Consider the following 21,832-nt stretch of genomic DNA (forward strand, 5'->3'; position numbering starts at 1 on the left):
CAGAGGGTGAGCATCTGGGACAGGCCCCACGTGGGAATGAGGCCAGAGAACTCAACCACAGATGACACCAACTGACTGTCCCGGCCTGGATGTTTAAAAAGAAAACAATTACTTGCCATGAGATGAAAAGATTCTTTTAATTGCAAGGAAATAACTAATTTACTTGAGAATCACAGAATGAAATTAATTCAGGACAGTTTTACTATTCGAGTCAACTAAAGAGCAGCAAATTGAACCCACGGTAACTGTGGTGGAGTAAGAGATGTAACCAAGAAAAGGACACATTCCTTACCCTTACCCTGCAGGGTAAGCGGATATTCTGTGGCTTTGTAATCTGGCAGGCCTTTGGGAAAAACCTCCATTTCGCTCTCCCCTTTCATCATTCTCTGCCCCGGCACTTTGGAGAAATCGGTAGATTTACCTCCGTGAAACCACGGGACAGTCTGACAAATCGGCCTTTTGCCATCCCATATCCTGGGTCAGATCAGGGTCTGGGCTCGGCCAGGGAATGGGATTAAGCCCCACACATTCACTTCCTAATCACCCACCCATGGATCCGCCAAGCCTCTGCTGGTTTCCTCCAGCACCCGACGTACTAGCAATGCCCCTTCCTACCACCGACGGGTGCTCTCTTGAGAAAATGCACGTTCACGTTAGCCTACCCACAAACCAAACGAACCAAAATTAAAACTCCAGGGGGGTAAAACAAGACATTATACAACCTCGAGGCAAACAACTTCTGGCTTAGCCCTTGCTTGAGTTATCAGTACAAAGGCGCCGTTCTGTTGGATGGGTGGAACCTGAGAGCTGCCCGCAGTTTGGGGTTGAACTGGAGACAGAGAACCTCTGCTGGGCTCACACCAGGGCCATCGGGCTTGGTAACTTACTGGTCAGTGCAGCAAAGTGGCTGAGTCCACATCGGATGCGGGAAACCTGGATTTCTGGGTTGAACTCCGTCAAGCCAAAGAGAGTGGGTGGAATCATTTCAGGGACGGCACTTTCCACTAGGTTTGGACCTTTCCCAAGAATTCCATAGCCCCAGACAAAAACATGTCCTTCTCCTACATTACAGTAAAAACAAGGGTCAGTAAGTCCATCCAAGTAAGAACCTCCCTCACCAGAAACTCAAACTACACCACCAAGGTTTATGACATCCACACGGTTTTTTTTTTGTTTTGTTTTTTTCCTCCTTGCTTGGCAAGAACATGCAGACAGAGATTTAGAATAATAATTCTCTCTCCCCTGCTTAAATTCTTGCTGGGGGAGTCTGTCTCGCCAGCTCTCCTGGCTCAGAACACAAACTTCCCACATCTTGAGGATTAGTAACCTGGAAGGGACGAGCGTATAAATCATCCAGAAAACCCATACGAATACCAGAGAATTGGAGGATGTTTTCTCCCCCTAATGACAGCTCTGTGTTTCACACTGATCAGAAGGCCAAACACATCAACAATGTCTGGCCAGATTCTTAAAACTCTTAGAAATGATGTTTTGGTTATACAAAGTTTAATATTCATCAGCGGTGCCAGACATTTCATCGTTATCCAAAGCTGAAGGCTGTTCTCCCATCTGTCTTTGATTTTTTGGCTGGAGAAGGCAGAGCTGGAGTCTCTCTGGCCCAGGCTAAGGGAGGGGAATGAAGTAGTTCGCTCTCCACTCCAGAGGTTTGCTCTAGGATGACTCAGCTCTGTGGCCATGTGTCTACAGATAAATCGTAGACTATTCGCTTTTTGTTAAGAACTTCATTCACACCCTGTAATGCCATCTTCTAATCCAATGCCATCTTCCCATGGCCATAGTCCCTTCCTTTTTTGAAACAGGGTCTCACCGTGTTGCCCAGTGCAGTGGCATGATCATAGCTCACTGCAGCTCGAACTCCTGGGCTCAAGGGACCTTTCTGCCTCAGCCTCCTGAATAGCTGGGACTACAGGTGTGCACCACCATGCCCAGCTAATTTTTCATTTTTTCTTTTTCTATTGAGACAGAGTCACCCAGGCTGGAGTGCAGTGGCGCAATCTCGGCTCACTACAACCTCTGCCTCCTGGGTTCAAGCAATCCTCCCACCTTAGCCTTCCAAGTACTAGGATTACAAGCATGTACCACCATGTCTGGCTAATTTTTCTATTTTTAGTAGAGTCAGGGTTTCACCATGTTGGCCAGGCTGGTCTTGAACTCCTGACCTCAGGTGATCTGCCCGCCTTGGCCTCCCAAAGTGCTGAGATTACAGGTGTGAGCCACCACACCCAGCCTTCCAGCTAATTTATCCATTTTTTGGTAGAGACAGGGTCTCGTTATGTTGCCCAGGCTGGTCTGGAACTCCTGGCCTCAAGCTATCCTCCTGCATCAGTTCCCCAAAGTGCTGGGATTACAGATGTGAGCCACCGCGCCCAGCCATGTTACCCTCCTAAGGCTAAGGTCTACGGCCTGCAAATCCAATGGACACTGACCACTCCCTATGCAGTCTACCTACAGCTTCCCAATGAGCCACCGGAAAGAAGGTCTCACCGTTTAACACTGCACAGCCCGTGCCACCGCACGCAGCCTGTCGCACCTTCCCCACTCCTGAGAAGTGTAAGCAGCGGGGCACATTCACCTGAACCAAAGAAAGGAGCCACACTGTTAGGAAAGCAAGCCAGTAAGGACCGGGAAGTGTTCTGGTCTTAGGTACAGAGTAGCTGAGTCCTAGTTCATTCATTCACTCCACAGATACTTCCTGAACATCACATGCCAAGCATCATACTAGGTGCTGGGGTAGAATGGGAAGCAAAAGAGGCCCAGTTTCCACCCTCAGAGAGTTCTAGTCTAGTGGAGGAGGCAGATGTCAACCAAAATTAACATAAAATGACATTTGTGGCCGGGTGTGGTGGCTCACGCCTGTAATCCTAGCACTCTGGGAGGCGGAGGCAGGTGGATCACTTGAGGTCAGGAGTTCGAGATCAGCCTGGCCAACATGGTGAAACCCTGTCTCTATTAAAAATACAAAAGTTAGCTGGGCGTGGTGGCAAGTGCCTGTAGTCCCAGCTACTCGGGGGGCTGAGCCAGGAGAATTGCTTGTACCCAGGAGGTGGAGGTTACAGTGAGCCGTGATCACACCACTGCACTCCATCCTGGGTGACAGAGCAAGATCCTATCTCAAAATAAATAAATAAATAAAGTGTATTGTTTTAATTCACTAAGTATTGGGGCCATTTGTTATCTGGCAATAGATAACAATGGCATACCACTGGATCTGTCCCCCACAGGAAGGCCATGGGTGACATTTCTCTCAGACCTTGGTAACAGGGAGAGCCGTACTTCTCCCCAACACCTTTTCTGCTGTTTATCTTATGGAACAATGAATCATTTAAATACCATGTTTCTTCTTTGCTTTGCCTACTAGGAAGCTCCTAGCCAAATCTGCAACCACTTCTAGCTACTGTACCAGACCACAGAGGAGACTTTTTAAAAAAATCTTCTTAGCTGACCTTTTGTTTCCCTTTATGCAGATTTCTCTATCTGTTAATATATATTTAAAACCTTGCTGTATGTTGTCAAAAATTTGATCATATCAAGGAATGTAATATGTTTATTTATTAGAGATGGGATCTCACTATGTTGCCCAGGCTGGAGTGCAGCAGCTATTCACAAGCATGATCACAACACAGTACAGCCTCAAACTGCAGCACTGCACCAGCCAGGTACAGCAGTGGTCATGCCTATAATCCCAGCAGTTTGGGAGGCTGAGGTGGGAGGATCGCTTGAGGACAGGAGTTTGAGACCAGGCTGGGCAAAAAAGTGAGACCCTGTCTCTACAACAAAAAAAAATTTTTTTTTTTTTTTTTGAGACAGAGTCTTGCTCTGTCGCCCAGGATGGAGTGCAGTGGCATGATCTCGGCTCACTGCAAGCTCCACCTCCCGGGTTCACACCATTCTCCTGCCTCAGCCTCCCCAGCACCTGGGACTATAGGTGCACACCACCACGCCTGGCTAATTGTTTTATAACAAATTTTTTTTTTTTAATTAGCTGGGCGTGATGGTGTGCACTTATGGTACCAGTTACTAGGGAGGCTGAGGCGGGAAGATTGCGTGAGCCAGGAGTTCGAGGCTGCAGCGAGCTATGATGGCACACCAGCCTGGACAACAAAGTGACACCCTATGTCGAAAAAAAACAAAACCAAAACCAACAAACAAATAAACAAAAAACTAGCCACTGGTGGTGTGGGGTTTTTTGGAGGAGTGATTAAAATGTTCTGAAATTAGATAGTAGTAACAGTTGTGCAGCCTTGTGAATATGTTAATACTAAAATCCACTAAATTGTAAACTTTAAAATGGTGAATTATGGTATGTGAATCATATCTCTATTTTTTGAATTGGCCATCAGTTGGTAATTGTGGAACATGAGTGATGGGAAGAGAGATTAGTTATACGATTGATATGGTTTAGATCTCTGTCCCCCCCGCAAATCTCACGCTGAAATGTAAACCCCAATGCTGGAGGTGGGGTCTGGTCGGAGGTGACTGGCTCATGGGGGTGGTTTCTCATGGTTTAACATAACCTTTTTTGGTCCTCCTGAGATCTGGTCACTTAAAAGTGTGTGGTGGCTGCCCTGCCTATGAAGTAGTCATTCTTTATTCCTTTACTTGCTTTTATTTTATTTTTTTGAGACAAAGTCTCGCTCTCGTCCCCCAGGCTGGAGTGCAATGGCGCGATCTCAGCTCACTGCAACCTCTACCTCCTAGGTTTAAGCAATTCTCCTGCCTCAGCCTCCCAAGTAGCTGGGATTACAGGCACCCACCACCACACCCGGCTAATTTTTGTATTTTTTTTTAGTAGAGACGGGATTTCACCAGGTTGGCCAGGCTGGTCTCGAACTCCTGACCTCAGGTGATCCGCCTGCCTTGGCCTCCCAAAGCGCTGGGATTACAGGCGTGAGCCACCACGCCCAGCCTATTTGCTCTTTTTTTTTTGAGACAGAGTCTTGCTCTGTCACCCAGGCTGGAATGTGGTGGCACGATCTCAGCTCACTGCAATCTGCAAGCAATTCAATTCTCATGCCTCAGCCTCCCCAGTACCTGGGATTACAGGCATGCACCACCACACCTGGCTAATTTTTGTATTTTTTTGGTAGAGATGGGGTTTTGCCATGTTGCCCAGGCTGGTCCTGAACTCCTGACCTCAAGCCATCTGCCTGTCTCGGCCTTCCAAAGTGCTGGGATTACAGGTGTGAGCCACCACACCCGGCCCCTTAACACTTTAATGTTTCCAAACCTCCCAGCACCACGCTGTCGGCGACTGCATACCTGTGTGGAGTCCGTGACAGAGGCCAGCTGCAGGTACTCCGAGTTTCCCCAACCAAAAAGTCCTCCGTCGGCGGACACGGCCAGGCAGCAATCACCGTAGGTGGCAACTTGGATAACGTTCACTCCCGCCAGGTCTCCACCCAGCTTGGTGGGCGAGCTGGTGATATTGTAGTGACCCAGACCTAACACAGTGGAAAATACAGATTTTTAATTATTCGCTCTTTTAACAAACACATATGCAGACTTACTATATGCCAAGTGCAGTTTTAAGCACTTAACAAGTATCAGCTCAGAAATCCCAGTCTGGGGCTGGGTGCAGTGGCTCACACCTATAATCCCAACACTTTCAGAGGCTGAGATGGGCAGATCACTTGAGGTCAGGAGTTCGAGATCAGCCTGGTCAACATGGCGAAACCCTGTCTCTACTTAAAAAAAAAAAAAAAAAAAAAAAATTACAAAAAAATTATTAGGGCATAATGGTACATGCCTGTAATCTCAGCTACTCAGAAGGCTGAGGCACAAGAATCGCTTGAACCTAGGAGGTGGAGGTTCCAGTTAAGCCAAGATCACACCACTGCACTCCAGCCTTGGCAAGAATGAGACTCTCAAAAAAAAAAAAAAAAAGAAAGAAAGAAAGAAAAGAAACCCTAATCTGCTTATTTGCATGCTCATACAACTTTTTTTTTTTTTTTTTGAGACGGTCTCACTCTGTTCCTCTGGCTGCAGCGCAGTGGTGCGATCTCGGCTCACTGCAATCTCCAGCTCCTGGGTTCAAGCAGTTCTTTAATTCTTGTGCCTCAGCCTCCCAAGTAGCTGAGATTACAGGCACGCACCACCACACCCGGCTAATTTTTGTATTTTTCACAGAGATGCGGTTTCGTCATGTTGGCAAGGCTGGTCTCAAACCCCTGACCTCAGGTGATCCGCCTGCCTCAGCTTCCCCAAGTGCTGGGATTATAGGCGTGAGCCACTGAGCCTGGTCTAAAATTTTTTTATATTGAAATAGAGACAGCATCTCACTATGTTGCCCAGGCTGGTATCGAACTCCTGGGCTCAAGCAATCCTCCTGCCTCAGCCTCCCAAAGTGCTTAGATTACAGGTGTGAGCCACCTGCCTGATCACAACAAGCAATTTCTAATGCACTGGTGGTCTTGCTAAAAGTAAAGAAAATCTCTAAGAGCCCATGCCATCCCCAACACCACTCCCAAAAAACAGGGAACTTAAAATGGCATGGTTAACAGTAAGCAGAGAGGCTGGGCACAGTGGGTTCATGCCATTCTCCCACCTCAGCCTCCCGAGTAGCTGGGACTACAGGCGCCCGCCACCATGCCCAGCCAATTTTTTTTGTATTTTTTAGTAGAGATGGGTTTTACCGTGTCAGCCAGGATGGTCTCGATCTCTTGACCTCGTGATCCACCTGCCTAGGCCTCCCAAAGCGCTGGGATTACAGGCATGAGCCACCGCGCCCAGCCCCGATCTTTTTACTGTCTCCATAGTTTGTCTTTTTCAGAATGCCATACAGCTAGAATCCTATAGTATGTAGCCTTTTCAGATAGGCTTCTTTTAATCAGTATCATGCATTTAAGTTTCCTCCATGCCTTTCCATGGGTTGGCAGCTTATTGCTTTTTAGTGCTAAATAACAAACATTACATTGTCTGGATGCGCTACGATTGATCCATTCACCTGCTGAGGAATAGGCCCCTTTAAGGACCCTGGATGAAGGCAAGAGTCTACAGTTCAGTGCTCTGCCTTGGGCTGCTGCCCAGGGGTTACCCCCATAGCAAGTGCCAATAATGACATTTGCCTTTGGGCAGGTCCTGCCTGTCCTTTTCTCTGCAGTTTGTGTTTGTTTGTTTTTGAGACAGAGTCTTGCTCTGTTGTCCAGGCTGGAGTGCAATGGCGCGATCTTGGCTCACTGCAACCTCCGCCTCCCGGGTTCAAGCGATTCTCCTGCCTCAGCCTTCCTAGTAGCTGGGATTACAGCCGTGTGCCACCACACCCAGCTAATTTTTGTATTTTTAGTAGAGATGGGATTTCACCATGGTGGCCTAGCTGGTCTCAAACTCCTGACCTCAAGTGATCCGCCCACCTCAGCCTCCCAAAGTGCTGGGATTACAGGTGTGAGCCACTGCACCCAGCCTTCTCTCAGTTCATTTCTATGGGAGCCAGGGCTGAGGGGAATGGAAGGGATGCAAAAAAAAAAGTATTACAGCAGGGCACAGTGGCTCCTGCCTGGAATCCCAGCCCACCAAGAGGCCACAGCAGGCAGACTGCTTAAGGTCAGGAGTTCAAGACCAGCCTGGGCAACATGGCGAAACCCTGTTGTTACAAAAAATTAGCTGGGCTTGGTGGCTCACACCTGTTGTCCCAGCTACTCTGGAGACTGCGGTGGGAGGATCACCTGAGCCTGGGAGTTTGAGACTGCAGTGAGATGTGATCGCGCCACTGCACTCCAGCTTGGGCGATGGAGCCAAGAATAGTGTTCCTCAGAAAGTGATAAGAGGTAAGAGCTGAATTAAGGAAGAAGGGTTCTAGCCCATAAATGTCCTACAGCTCACAGCTCCACATGACACGGGCTGAGAACTTTCACGACCCCAGTGCATGAAAAGAACTCTACCTGTTTGCCCATCAGCACCCCATCCACAAGAATAGACTTCTCCTTTATCCGTCAGGAACAGACTATGATCCTGACCACAGGCGACCTAGCAGACAAACAGAGGTAAGGGGGATGAGAAGAAATACTTAGAACCCTGGTGTCCTCATCCAAAGGACCAACACCATCGCCTGCCGCTCCTGGGCACCTGGAGCATGGTCCAGGCAGACTGCTCCATGCTCATCTTACTCCTTCTCAATCTACCAGTCTCCCACTGCATTGAAACTGCTCTTGTTAAAGTAAAATGCAGATTTCCAAAGGGGCAAATCCAAGAGCTCTGCCATCCATCCCACGCCATCTCCAAAGAACCACCCCTTCTCCATAACCCTTCTCCTCCCAGCCCTCTCTTCTACTTTCACAGCTTCCAGCCTTACTCACACACTCAGCCTCTACTTCAGACCCTTTGCTGTTGGGATCTCTCTCCAGGGTGTGTCTCCTGCCCTCCTCTCTCCTCACTCCTCATGCTACCCTGGGAGATGGGAGCCATTCTCAATGCTTAACTGTGGCCTCTGCACTGTGATCTCTGGTCTCAACAACTCTCCTCAGTTCCAAACTCATTTTTCTAACTGCCTAAAGAAAAGCACCATCTATTGAACAATTTTTACACCAGGCATTGTGTTAAGTCAATAACCAAAACCACCTAGTAAGAAACTGAATCTCAGCTGGGCACAGTGACTCACTCCTGTAAACCCAACACGTTGAGAGGCCAAGGCAGGTGGATCACTTGAGGTCAGGAGTTCAAGACCAGCCTGGCCAACATGGTGAAAGCCCATCTCTACTAAAAATACAAAAATTAGCCAGGTATGGTGGCACATGCCTGTAATCCCAGCAACTCGGGAGTCTGAGGCACGAGAATCGCTTGAACCCAGGAGGCAGAGGTTGCTCTGAGCTGAGATTGTGCCACTGCACTAAAAAAAAAAAAAAAAAAGAAAAAGAAACTATCTTGGAGATGTCTGGTAACTTGCACAAAGTCACTCAGTCTAATAGGTGAAGGAGGCCTGACATGGTGGCTTACACCCATAATCCCAACAGTTTGGGCAGCCAAGGTGGGAGGATGGCTTGAGGCCAAGAGTTTGAGACCAGCCTGGCCAACACAGTGAGAATCTGTCTCTTTAAAATAAAGTAATTAGCCGAGGATGGTGATGCACACCTGTAGACCCAGCTACGCAGGGGGCTGAGGCAAGATCACTTGAGCCCAAGAGTTCAAGGCTGCAGTGAGCTATGATTGTGCCACTGCATTCCAGCCTAGGCAACAGAATGAGACCCTGCCTCTAAAAAATTTCCAAATAAAACCAAAAAGCCAGCCGTATCACAGTATGATTAGTGCTGTGGTGTTCTAAGCCAGCTGTATTTTGCTCTCCATTTTATTCTCATCCCCAGAATAGTGCCTGGCTCATGGTAGGTACCTATCATAAATATTTCAATGCACATATGCATGAATACAGCAAGTGCTGTGATACTTTTGCCTCAGCCTCCCCAGAGGCTGACGTTACAGGTGTGAGCCACCACATCCGGCCTCAGTTAGCTTTTTAACTTGTTCACTCACTAGAGTGTCATCCCCAAAAATCTGTTTTTTTTTGAGACAGAGTCTTGCTCTGTCATCCAGGCTGGAGTGCAGTGGTGCAATCTCTCAGCTCATTGCAGCCTCCACCTCCCAGGTTCAAGCAATTCCTGTGCCTCAGCCTCCTGAGTAGCTGGGATTACAGGCATGTGCCACCACACCCGGCTAATTTTTGTATTTTTAGTAAAGACGGGGTTTCACCATGTTGGCCAGGGTGGTCTGGAACTCCTGACTTCAGGTGATCCACCTGTCTCGGCCTCCCAAAGTGCTGGCATTACAGGTATAGCCACCACGCCCGGCCCCAAAATCTTATTAAACTTTGTATCCCTAGAATCTAGCATAAATCCTGGCCTATAGTAAGTAGGCTATAATTTTTACTAAAATAATTTAATTCAGAAAATCCCCCTAACAAATTTGCCATCACCCTACCCAAATCTCAACTTTTCAAAAGCACCCCAGGAACAGAACAAGCAGCTCTCGGCCCATCTCTCTTACCTGGACCACCTGGCCATCGAAGTCCTGCATCCTGTGGACTCTGTGACTTTCACTACAGCCAGGAACAAATTGGGAAGAAGCAAGGGATGCGGTCATGACAAGCACTGTGCAGCCCTTTCCCTGTCACCCCAACTGATGGCCCGTCCCCTCTGCTCACACAGTAACTGTTGGGGTAACTCTCAAGGTCAAATCTGAGGTCGAGTCAGGCCTGGTCATGAAAGTAAAGCCAAACAAAATCCTAGGTGATTTTAACACATGGCCAAAGTTGAGAGTGGTGTTAAGGCCCTCCAACAACATACAAGGAACTAGAGGGAAGTGTTTTTAAACACTAAAATGAAAAGAACTCACCGGGCGCGGTGGGTCACGCCTGTAATTCCAGCACTTTTAGAGGCCGAGGTGGGCGGATCACTTGAGGTCAGGAGTTTGAAACCAGCCTGGCCAACATGACGAAACCCCATCTCTACTAAAAATACAAAAAATTAACCAAGTGCGGTGGCGGACGCCTGTAATCCCAGTTATTCGGGAGGCTGATACATGAGAATCGCTTGAACTTGGGAGGCGGAGGTTGCAGTGAGCCTAGATCTCACCACTGCACTCTAGCCTGTGTAACACAGTGAGACTCCCCTCAAACAAACAAACAAAAAAATAAATAAATAAAAATAAAATGAAATAAATGAAATAAAAATAAAATGAATAAAGGGGAATGTTTAAAAATCAATTTGGTAAAATAAAAACTTAATTTGTAAAAATTCATCCTAAGAGGGCAGGACGTGGTGGCTCATGCCTGTAATCCCAGCACTTTGGGAGGCCAAGGCAAGCAGATCATGAGGTCAAGAGATGGAAACCATTCTGGCCAATATGATGAAACCCCCTCTCTACTAAAACTACAAAAATTAGCCGGGCGTGCTGGCACGTGCCTATAGTCCCAGCTACTCAGGAGGCTGAGGCAGGAGAATCACTTGAACCTGGGAGGCAGAGGTTGCAGTGAGCCGAGATTGCGCCTCTGCACTCTGGCCTGGCGACAGAGCAAGACTCCATCTCAAAAAAAAAAAAAAAAAAAATTTATCCGGAGGTTTTACACATTAAAACCAATGCTCATGACCCCTCTTCTCCCACCAAGCTAACACATGGTACTCAACCTGAAACAGACAGCACTCCCCCAGCTTTCTGCTGAGTTCTCACGGCCCCCTCTCAGGCATGCCTCTGACCGCCCCGTGGGTTTACCACAGTCATCTCCCTAGAAATGTTTTGACATTTAACTCAACATGAGGAAGGGTAGGCCTTTTAGGAACTCACCTGTAAATTTCATTTTCGACCACCTTTCTTCCACATTGCCCATAAGAATTGTTTCCCATGCTGAAGACTAAAAATAACACCACCGATTAAATCAGTTCTGCAGGTTTGTGGGATCCTAGAATGTGAGGACTGGAAGGGGTCTCGCTGGTGGTCCCGTCCTGGTTACTCACCCCCACCCCCCAACTGCCCCTGGGTTTCCTTCTCCAACTTTCTCAGGCTCTGCAGAAACTCCCAAGGGGCATGGGGGAATCTAGACCGCCTTCCCCCCCGGTCCTAGATCCACTTCTTGGGAATTCCACCTTCTGAGGCTAGAACCGGACTCCCCACACCTGTCACCAGGCTGCCCTTAACACCAATCCCCTCTAGAAAGAGCCCCTAAATGCAGCGCCTCTGCCCTGTCTGGGAAGTGAGGAGCGCCTCTGCCCAGTCGTCAACTGTCTGGGAAGTGGGGAGCACTTCTGCCTGGCCACTGCCCCATCTGGGAAGTGAGAAGCACCTCGGCCCAGCCGCTGTGCAACCTTCCAAGTGTGAAGTGACAGCCTTGTGTGTGATCTTTCCCATCTTCCCCAAGTTTGCGTTTTCGACATTAACGTTTACTTTTTAATTAAAAAAAAAAAAAAAAAGAAAGAGCTCCTAAATGCCACCTCCGCCTTCTCCTACAGAGCACACTCAGCCAGAAAATGAAATTTGAGGCTAGGCACAGTGGCTCATGACTGTAATCTCAGCTTTTTGGGAGGCCAAGGCAGATGGATCACTTGAGGTCAGGAGTTCAAGGCCAGACTGGCAAACATGGTGAAACCCTGTCTCTACTAAAAATACAAAAATTAGCCAAGCACAGTGGTGGGTGCCTGTAGTCCCAGCTACTTGGGAAACTGAGGCAGGAGAATCACCTGAACCCAGGAGGTAGAGGCTCAGTGAGCTGAGATCGTGCCACTGCACTCCAGCCTGGGTGGCAGAGCAAGACTCCGTCTCAGATAAAAAAAAAAAAAAAAAAAATGAAATGTGAAAAATGTGATCACACTGACCTTTCCCTGGAAAAACCCCTTTTCTAAAAAGAGGCCGTGTTACCCAGGGGCCCGGACTCTGAAAGCCCCCAACCACTTAGAATATGTGTTAGCAAATAGGCTTCTTTCAATTCCAATAGAAAAAGCCACTTCTGGCCGGGCATAGTGGGTCACGTCTATAATCCCAGCACTTTGGGAGGCCGAGGTGGGCGGATCACCTGAGGTCAGGTGTTCAAGACCAGCCTGGCCAATGTGGTGAAACCCCGTCTCTACAAAAAATACAAAAATTAGCCAGGCATGGTGGCAGGCACCTGTAATCCCAGCTACTCGGGAGGCTGAGGCAGGAGAATTGCTTGAACCTGGGAGGCAGAGGTTGCAGTGAGCCAAAATCACACCAGTGCACTCCAGCCTGGGCAGCACAGCGAGACTCTGTCTGAAAAAAAAAAAAAAAGAAAAAGCCATGTCTACACACCACCCAGCTCAGTGACTTCATAGCAAATGGATCAGGCTGCCTTGTGTGCAGTTACATTTATAAATACATGTGATTTTCCAAGAACCAGAGAGCAGAGCACATAAGAATCAACAAGGTGGCCAGGTGCGCTGGCTCACGCCTGTAATCCCAGCACTTTGGGAGGCTAAGGCGGGCGGATCACGAGGTCAGGAGATTGAGACCATCCTGGCTAACATGGTGAAACCCCGTCTCTACTAAAAATACAAAAAATTAGCTGGATGTGGTGGCGGGCACCTGTAGTCCCAGCTACTACTCGGGAGGCTGAGGCAGGAGAATGGCGTGAACCCGGGAGGTGGAGCTTGCAGTGAGCCGAGATTACACCACTGCACTCCAGCCTGGGCGACAGAGCGAGACTTCATCTCAAAAAAATAATAAATAAATAAAGAATCAACAAGGTTTGTCCAGCTGTCTTGAGCAATCCCACTGATCTGCTCAGGAAATACCACATTTCACTCATTAGATGTGGCTCAATCGAACAAGCCACTCAGGCCTGATCTGAGGCTCCAGTTCACAGTGAAATGGTCCCTGCACTCTTCCATCACCCTTCAATAGGTCAACTCACCTCCTTCCCTGTCAGTCAACACAAGAGAGTGAGCTCGGCCGCAGGAGACCTGCAGCACCCGTGTCTCCTGAGGTCTGTCCAGAGGCAGGGAGACGGGTGAGGGCTCCAACACATACTCGTAGCCCCTCACTGGAAAAGACACAGGACACTGATTGAGGCATGCATTTCTACCACTGGAAATCATACTGTCCAACTCCACACTACTACACTGGAAAAAAGAGAGTCAGAGGTAGGAAAGACTCATCAAGACAGGTAAGTTAGGCGCAGAGCAAGGACCAGAAGCCCAACTCCCAGCCCATGGCATGGGCTGTCTCTATTACACAATGCGGGTTCCAGAAAAGCATACTTGGTCTTCTGGCTGGGCGCAGTGGCTCATGCCTGTAATCCCAGCACTTTGGGAGGCCGAAGCGGGCAGATCACCTGAGGTCAGGAGTTCGAGACTAGCCTGGCCAAAATGGTGAACCCCATCTCTATTTAAAATACAAAAATTAGCCGGGCATGGTGGCGGGCGCCTCTAATCCCAGCTACTCGGGAGGCTGAGGCAGAAGAACTGCTTGAACCCGGAAGGTGGAGGTTGCAGTGAGCTGAGATTGCGCCACTGCACTTCAGCCTGGGGGACAAGAGCGAGACTTCATCTGGAAAAAAAAAAAAATGCATACTTCGTCTTCTTATTAAAGAAATCTTGGCCGGGCAGTGGCTCATGCCTGTAATCCCAGCGCTTTGGGAGGCCAAGGCAGGCGGATCACTTGAGGTCAGGAGTTTGATACCCACCTGGCCAACAAGGTGAAACCCCCGTCTCTACTAAAAATACAAAATTATCCAGACGTGATGGTGGACGCCTGTAGTCCCAGCTACTTAGGAGGCTGAGGCAGGAGAACTGCTTGAACCCAGGAGGCGGAGGTTGCCAGTGAGCTAAGATTGCACCACTGCACTCCAGCCTTCTGGGAGACAGAGCGAGACACTGTTTTAAAAAAAAATACAAAAATACAAAAATCAGCCAAGCATCATGGTGCATGCCTGTTGGTCCCAGCTACTTGGGAGGCTGAGGTGGGAGGATCACTTCCAGCTACTTTGGAGGCTGAGATGGGAGGATCACTTGGGCCAGGGAGGTTAAGGCTGCAGTGAGCAGTGATCATGACACTGCACTCCAGCATGGGTGACAGGGCAAGACCCTGTCTCCCCTTACCCCCCAAAAAAATTAAACTGTTGGAATTTGCTTCAAATTTATTGAGGGGGAAGGTGGGAAAAATGAAGAAAACGAGACTGGCATGAGTTGATGATGCCTGAAGCTGGTGATGCCACATCATACCACTCTGCACACTTCTGTAAGTCTAAAATTGCTCTGAATAAAAGGTATAAAAAATGTAACGCGGGTCGGGCACGGTGGGTCACGCCTGTAATCCCACCACTTTGGGAGGCCGAGGCAGGTGGATCACCTGAGGTCGGGAGCTTGAGACCAGCCTGACCAACGTGGAGAAACCCCGTCTCTACTAAAAATACAAAATTAGCCAGGCATGGTGGCACATGCCTGTAATCCCAGCTACCTGGAAAGCTGAGGCAAGCGAATTGCTTAAATCCAGGAGGAGGAGGCTGCGGTCAGCCAAGATCACGCCATTGCACTCCAGCCTGGGCAACGAGAGTGAAACTCTGACTCAAAAAAAAAAAAAAAAAAAAAAGTAATGTAACATCTTACAGCTAATAAAGACTTCTATACTGACTTATAAAAGACATCTGATATATAGGTCGGGCATGGTGGCTCACACCTGTAATCCCAGCACTCTGGGAGGCCAAGGCAGGTGGACCACTTGAGGTCAGGGGTTCAACACCAACCTGGCCAACGTGGTGAAACCCCCGTCTCTACTAAAATCCCCAAATTAGCCAGGTGTGATGGCGGGCGCCTGTAGTACCAGCTACTCAGGAGGCCGAGGCAACAGAATCACCTGAACCCAGGAGGTGGAGGTTGCAGTGAGCCGAGATCATGCCACTGCACTCCAGCCTGGGCGACAGCAAGACTCCATCTCAAACAAACAAACAAAAAAGATATCTGATACAAAATAAATGAAAAAAGACAGAAAACAAAATATATGCTATGTATGTAAAAATGTATTTGTCTGTGAACAAGGGAACAGGAAAAAACAAAAATGAAAGGTTTGTCCAGTATGTACTTCTGGGTAACTTCCTATGTTATTTTATATTTATTTATTTATTTATCTTTTATTTATTTTGAGATGGAGTCTTGCCCTGTGGCCCAGGCTGGAGGGCAGTGGTGCGATCTCGGCTCACTGCAACCTCTGCCTCCCAGTTCAAGCGATTCTCCTGCCCCAGCCTCCCGAGTAGCTGGGATTACAGGCGCGCGCCTCCATGCCCAGCTAATTTTTGCATTTTTAGTAGAGACGGGGTTTCACCATGTTGGTCAGGCTGGTCTCAAACTTCTGATCTCGTGATCTGCCCGCCTCGGCCTCCCAAAGTGCTGGGATTACAGGCGTGAGCCACTGCGCCTGGCATTTCCTCTCTATTTTAGGAACTCTTTCTTTTTTTCTTTTTTTTAAGAGACATGATCTTGCTCTGTTGCCCAGGCTGGAGTGCGGTGGCGCAATCACCGCTCACTGCAGCCTCAAACTCCTGGGCTCAAGCAATCCTCCTACCTCAGCCTCTGGAGTAACTAGGATTATAGGTGCATGCCACCATGCTCAGCTAATTCTTTATCGTTTTTCATTTCTTTTTTTTAGAGACAGAGTCTCGCTATGTTGCCCAGGGTGGTCTGGAACTCCAGGCCTCAAGCAATCCCTCCCATCTCGGCCTCCCAAAGTGCTGGGATTACAGGCGTGAGCCCCTGTGCCTGGCCAAGGAAATATTTCTTACTGTTCTCATAGTAATTTTTAGCTAATGTCTACTTTTCTGTTTGTTTGTTTGTTTGTTTAGGACAGTCTCACTCTGTCACCCAAGCTGGAGTGTAGTGGCATGATCTCGACTCACTGCAACCTCCACCTCCCAGGTTCAAGAGATTCTCGTGCCTCAGCCTCCGAAGTAGCTGGGACTATACAGGTGCGTGCCACCATGCCCGGCTAATTTTTTATATTTTTAGTAGAGATGGGGTTTCACCATGTTGGCCAGGCTGGTCTCGAACTCCTGGCCTCAAGTGATCTGCCCTCCTCGGCTTCCCAAAGTGCTGGGATTACAGGCTGCCCTCCTCGGCTTCCCAAAGTGCTGGGACTACAGGCGTGAGGCACCACGCCCAGCCAGGCTAATGTCTACTTTTTAAAATGCCATTATAAGTTATTTCTAACATTTTTACAATCCAAGGCTCAAACATTTGGAATAAAGCCTCCATGTTAACTATTTCAATGCTTTTTCCCTCCAAAACATATTCTAGGCACTGCAGAGTACTTCATGCTGTCTGTCTCCAAGCCAGGAAAAAAAGGTCATCTCTTTTAGGCCACAAAAGAACATCTTTACTTATCTGCAAATGCCAGGTGCTTGCCCTTTGCCTGAGGGTTCAACATGGTTACCAAAGAGGCTAAAAAATAACCTAGCCCAGATGGTTTCAAACAACATCCCTTTAAGTCTTCCTCTATTTCTTTGCTATTTCTTTGTTTATGTAACCATGTTCTTGAACACCAAAGGGAGGGCTGGGCGCTGTGGCTCATGCCTGTAATCACAGCACTTTGGGAGGCTGAGGAGGGTGGATCACCTGAGCTCAGGAGTTCGAGACCAGCCTGGTGAACATAGTGAAACCCCAACTCTACTAAAAATGCAAAAATTAGCCAGGCATGGTGGCATGTGCCTGTAATCCCAGCTACTCGGGAGGCTGAGGCAGGAGAATCACTTGAACCCGGGAGGTGGAGGTTGCAGTGAGCCAGGATCTCGCCACTGCACTCTAGCCTGGCAACAGACTGAGACTCTGTCTCAAAAAAAATACAAAAAAAGAGCTTTCTCAGACCAATCCGGCAGAGAGGAGACAAGGTACGGATGCTCACTTTTATCTTTCCGGCTCCTGTGAAATCCAAGCTGAGAATCTTTGTTGAGTCCCATCCCCCAGACTTTCGTAACATCCGCAGTCTTAGAGGACAGCAGTGTGAATCCATAGCCGCAAGCAGCAGATGAAATCTGAAAAGCAGTTCCCACAAAGCATGAACTGATTTATAATGTCAAGTTTGTTCAGTAGTAAATGACAGGTTATTTATCAAATCCAAGAACACATACTATTTACGGGGGTTTTGTTTTTGTTTTTGAGACAGTCTCACTCTGTTGCCCAGGCTGGAGTGCAGTGGCGCAATCTCGGCTCACTGCAATCTCCATCTCCCAGGTTCAAGCCTCCCAAGTAGCTGGGACTACAGGTGTGCACACCACGTCTGGCTAACTTCCGTATTTTTAGTAGAGACAGAATTTCACCATGTTGGCCCAGGTGATCTCAAATTCCCGGCCTCAAGTGATCTGTCCGCCTTGGCTTCCCAAGGTGCTGGGACTATATGCGTCAGCCACCGTGCCTGGCCCAAGAACACATATTATTAAGACAGCAACTAGCATTTATTGAGCATTTACTATATGTTTGATAAGTATTATCTCATTTAATCTTTATAATCACTCTATGAAGGGTGATTTACACATAGACCATAAATATAGTCTATTTATGGTCTGTCAGCTTACCACTAGGTATTACCATCCCCATTCACCAAGATCAAGACACTATCTAGCAGCAGCTGAGTACGGTGGCTCACACCTGTAATCCCAGCACTTTGGGAGGCTGAGGCAGGCAGATCACTTGAGGTCAGGAGTTTGAGACCCGCTTTGGCCAACATGGTGAAACCCCATCTCTACTAAAAATACAAAAATTAGCTAGGCATGGTGGCGTGCGCCTGTAATCTCAGCTACTCGGGAGGCAGGAGAAGTGCTTGAACCTGGGAGGCAGAGGTTGCAGTGAGCCAAGATGGCGCCACTGCACTCCAGCCTGGGTGACAGAATAAGACTCTGTCTCAAAAACAAAACAAAACAAAACAAAACAAAAAACACCACCATCTCTTAGCGCGGTAGGTAAGTTGACAGATCTCCTTAGTTTTGAATCCTGGCCCCATCCTTACTGTGTGATCTGAGATAGATTACTTTATCTCTATATCTGTTTCTCCTTCTCTAAAAAGTAAAGATGATAATAGTACCATCTCTCTCACTAAGCTGTTGTGAAGACTAAACGAGTTAATATAGCTAAAGCCCTTATAGGGAATAGTACCCATCTCAAGGTAAGAGCTATATTTTGAGACTAGGCAACAAAGTGACAACCTGTCTCTATGAAAAAATCAAAATTTAAGCTTGGTCCCAGCTACATGGGAGGCTGAAGCAGGAGGATCACTTGAACCCAGGAGGTCGAGGCTGCAGTGACCCATGATCACGCCACTGTACTCCAGCCTGGGCAACAGAGCCAGATCAAAAAAAAAAAACAAACCTATATCTTGTACTCTATTTTGTATTTTAAATTTATACATATATATATATATATGGAGAGAGAGAGAGACAGAGAGATGAGTTCTCACTGTGTTACCCAGGCTGGTCTCAAACTCTCGAACTCAAATGATCCTCCTGCCTTGGCCTCCCAAAGTGCTGAAATTACAGGCATGAGCTACCGCACCTGGCCTATATTGTATGCTTTTTGTTGTTGCTGTTTAGTTTTTGTTATTGCTTTTTTTGTTATTATATTTTCTATTTCTTATTGCTGTTAGCAGTAGTATAAGGCAGATGAGAAAGTGTGGCTCCTAAAGGTTGAGTAACTTGACTGCATGCTTTTCACTGACACTACACCGTTACGTACTCAGGCTATTACCATGAAAAGGAAAACTCAGTACTACAGCTACTGTGAATTTAACACAGTGACAACCCCAAGGTCTTTGTTGGGTGTTTTAACTACACTCTCATCAATCCTCCCTTCACTGACCCGATGAGAAAACCGGGGCTTCCAGTGAGGTTGGATATAGACCAAAGATGGTTTGATTTTAAAATCAATCCTCTTTCAGCCAGGCACAGTGGCTCACGCCTGTAATCCCAGCACTTTGGGAGGCCAAGGCGGGCGGATCGCTTGAGTTCAGTTCAAGACCAGTCTAGCAAACATGGCGAAACCCCATCTCTACTAAAAATACAAAAATTTGCCGGGCTAGGTGGCAGGACGATCTCTTGAGCCCAGGAGGTCGAGGCTGCAGTGAGCTATGATGACACCACTGCACTCCAGCCTGAGCGACAGAGCGAGACCCTGTCTCTAAAAAATAAATTAAAACAAAAAAATCCCCTTTCTGAGTTGTTCATTGAAACACCTCAGCTGGTATACATTTTCAATGGACTTTTGAATTTTGCTTTCCTAACATCAGAACTCCTGCAGTCACGCTGGCTTGAGTGAGAATTCCACCGCATATAAACAGGTAGCAGCGGTGGGGCCTCGGGCCTCAACCTCTCTGGGCCTCCCCTTCCTTCCCTGCAATTGGGAATAACTGTCGACTCACTGGGTGCTAAGCGAATGACACGACCCGGCACAACATCTGGCACTGCCACCCAATAAATGTTGATGGCCACCCCTAACGCCTTCCCCTCCTGGGCTTGCAGCCAGCTCGAGGGTCGTCCTGCCGGAAGTCTGGCCACCCAGAGGAGCCAACTTCTTGAAGAGAGCCGAACAGGTCGAGGGAGGCCGTGAGCGCGGAAGAAAGAGAAGGAGAGAGGGAGGAAGCCGCGGCCCGCACCTTTTGGTCCAGCTCCAGGCGATAGGGCACGGGCTGGATCCTGCGGCGCGGTCGGGCGCCGGCGCGGGGCCCGGGCCCGGAGCTGGGCACCACAAAGGAAGGCACGCCCAGCGCCCCCGAGAAGCTGAAGCCCCACACGAAGACGCGATCGGCGCGGGCAGCGCGCTCGCCCACGTACTGGACCACGGGCACCTCCGCCTCGGCTTCTGCCGCTTCGCGCCGGCTCCGGGAGCGCCCGGCCGCCGTCCAGTGCCCTCGCCCCAGCCCCGGCCCGCTCAGCCGCCGCCCCAGCCGAGCCCCAGCCACCAACGCCACCAGCGCCATCCTCCGTTCCGCGCCTCAGCAGCCTCTGGGCGCCGCCATCTTGCGTGACCCTTAACACCAGTCCTCGCCGGAAGAGGCTGCGGCCACTTTTACTCCTGGTTGAAAGCAAAGGCGCTGACGGCAGCCAAGGCTCAGGGAGGCGTGGCGTGGCGATGGTGAGGGGCGGGGTTAGGGGCGGGATTAGGATTCTTGTCCCTTAGCGAAACTGCGTGTCCTGTTTTGCTCCCTTGCTGTTGCCCCGCGACATTTCTCACCTGGCCTTGCTGCAGCCGTCTCCGCTCCGGTCTGCTCCCACGCCGCCCCAGGCCGTCCTCCAGCGACAGCGAGCTGGAGTGGACGATTCCCTGCTGCCTTCGCATCCCCTGCCCAGGTCCCCTCAAACCTATCGACAGGCTCACTGCAACCTCCCCCTCCTGGGTTCAAGTGACTCTCGTGTCTCAGCCTCCCGAGTAGCTGGGACCACAGGCGTACGCCACCACGCCCGGCTAATTTTTGTATTTTTAGTAGAGACAGGGTTTCACGATGTTGGCCAGGTTGGTTTTGAACTCCTGACCTCCAGTGATCCACCCACCTCGGCCTCCCAAAGTGCTGCAATTACAGGCATAAGCCACCGCCCCCAGCCTGTGCAGGCCTGTTTTATGGAAGGTGACTGGGGAAAACCCACTAATAAAATGTGGTGACCACAAGACTGCTCATGGAAAGCCTCTTACTACAGGGAGTAAAATTCATGAAGGCACTGAAACCACCAGTCTGCCGGGCTATGAAATGTATTCTCTGCGGCGGACCCAGTCTTCCAGCACTTTGGAAGACAAAGGTGGGAGAATCACTTGAGAGTTCGAGACCAGCCTGGGCAAATAGTGGGACCCTTTCTCTACAAAAAAATTTAAAAATTAGCTCGGCGTGATGGTGTGCACCTGTGGTGCCAGCTACTTAGGAGACTGAGGCAGGTGGATGGCTTAAGCCCAGGAGTTCGAGGCTGCAGTGAGCCATGATTGCACCACTGCACTCCAGCCAGGACAGCAGAGTGAGACCCTGTCTCTGAAAAAAAAAAATTAAATTAAATGTAAATATAAAAGTAAAAATAAATGTGTCTATGGACCCACCTGGTAGTAAGTTCCCTGCCACCCAAGGACACATTTGGGATAGATAAACTTAGCCATTCACATCAGTCCCCTTACCCTGTCTCGACCCAGCCAGTATTCAATCAGAACACACACTGTTTGCCACATGGAATTGTAGATGCTAGTGCCACCTTCAAAGATGTAAAAGATTCAGAGGGGTGGTGATTCCTATCCAATGGGTAGCTCCCCATTGAGTTCACCTGTTTGGCTCCTAAAAAAACTGATGGATTGGCCAGGCACAGTGGCTCACACCTGTAATCCCAGCATTTTGGGAGGGCAAGGCAGGCACATCACGAGGTCAAGAGATG

The 21,832-nt window shown here is 48.8% G+C and overlaps 1 protein-coding gene across 1 annotated transcript in view; it reads right to left on the reverse strand.

Annotated features, from left to right (window-relative positions):
* RCC1L (RCC1 like) overlaps positions 1 to 21,619 on the reverse strand; it is a 34,434-nt gene extending 12,815 nt beyond the window's left edge. Inside the window, exons 1-9 of the mRNA XM_003810302.5 lie at positions 20,080 to 21,619; positions 17,341 to 17,470; positions 13,364 to 13,492; positions 11,287 to 11,353; positions 9,991 to 10,042; positions 7,899 to 7,983; positions 5,281 to 5,462; positions 2,506 to 2,593; positions 888 to 1,061 (exon numbers count right to left, since the gene is read on the reverse strand). Coding sequence (XP_003810350.2) covers positions 888 to 1,061; positions 2,506 to 2,593; positions 5,281 to 5,462; positions 7,899 to 7,983; positions 9,991 to 10,042; positions 11,287 to 11,353; positions 13,364 to 13,492; positions 17,341 to 17,470; positions 20,080 to 20,403 — 1,231 coding nt within the window. The 5' untranslated portion in view covers positions 20,404 to 21,619. The remainder of the gene's footprint in view (positions 1 to 887; positions 1,062 to 2,505; positions 2,594 to 5,280; positions 5,463 to 7,898; positions 7,984 to 9,990; positions 10,043 to 11,286; positions 11,354 to 13,363; positions 13,493 to 17,340; positions 17,471 to 20,079) is intronic.
* Between the last annotated feature and the right edge of the window lie 213 nt (positions 21,620 to 21,832).

Source organism: Pan paniscus, chromosome 6, assembly GCF_029289425.2.
Source record: "Pan paniscus chromosome 6, NHGRI_mPanPan1-v2.0_pri, whole genome shotgun sequence".
Lineage (NCBI taxonomy): Eukaryota > Metazoa > Chordata > Mammalia > Primates > Hominidae > Pan > Pan paniscus.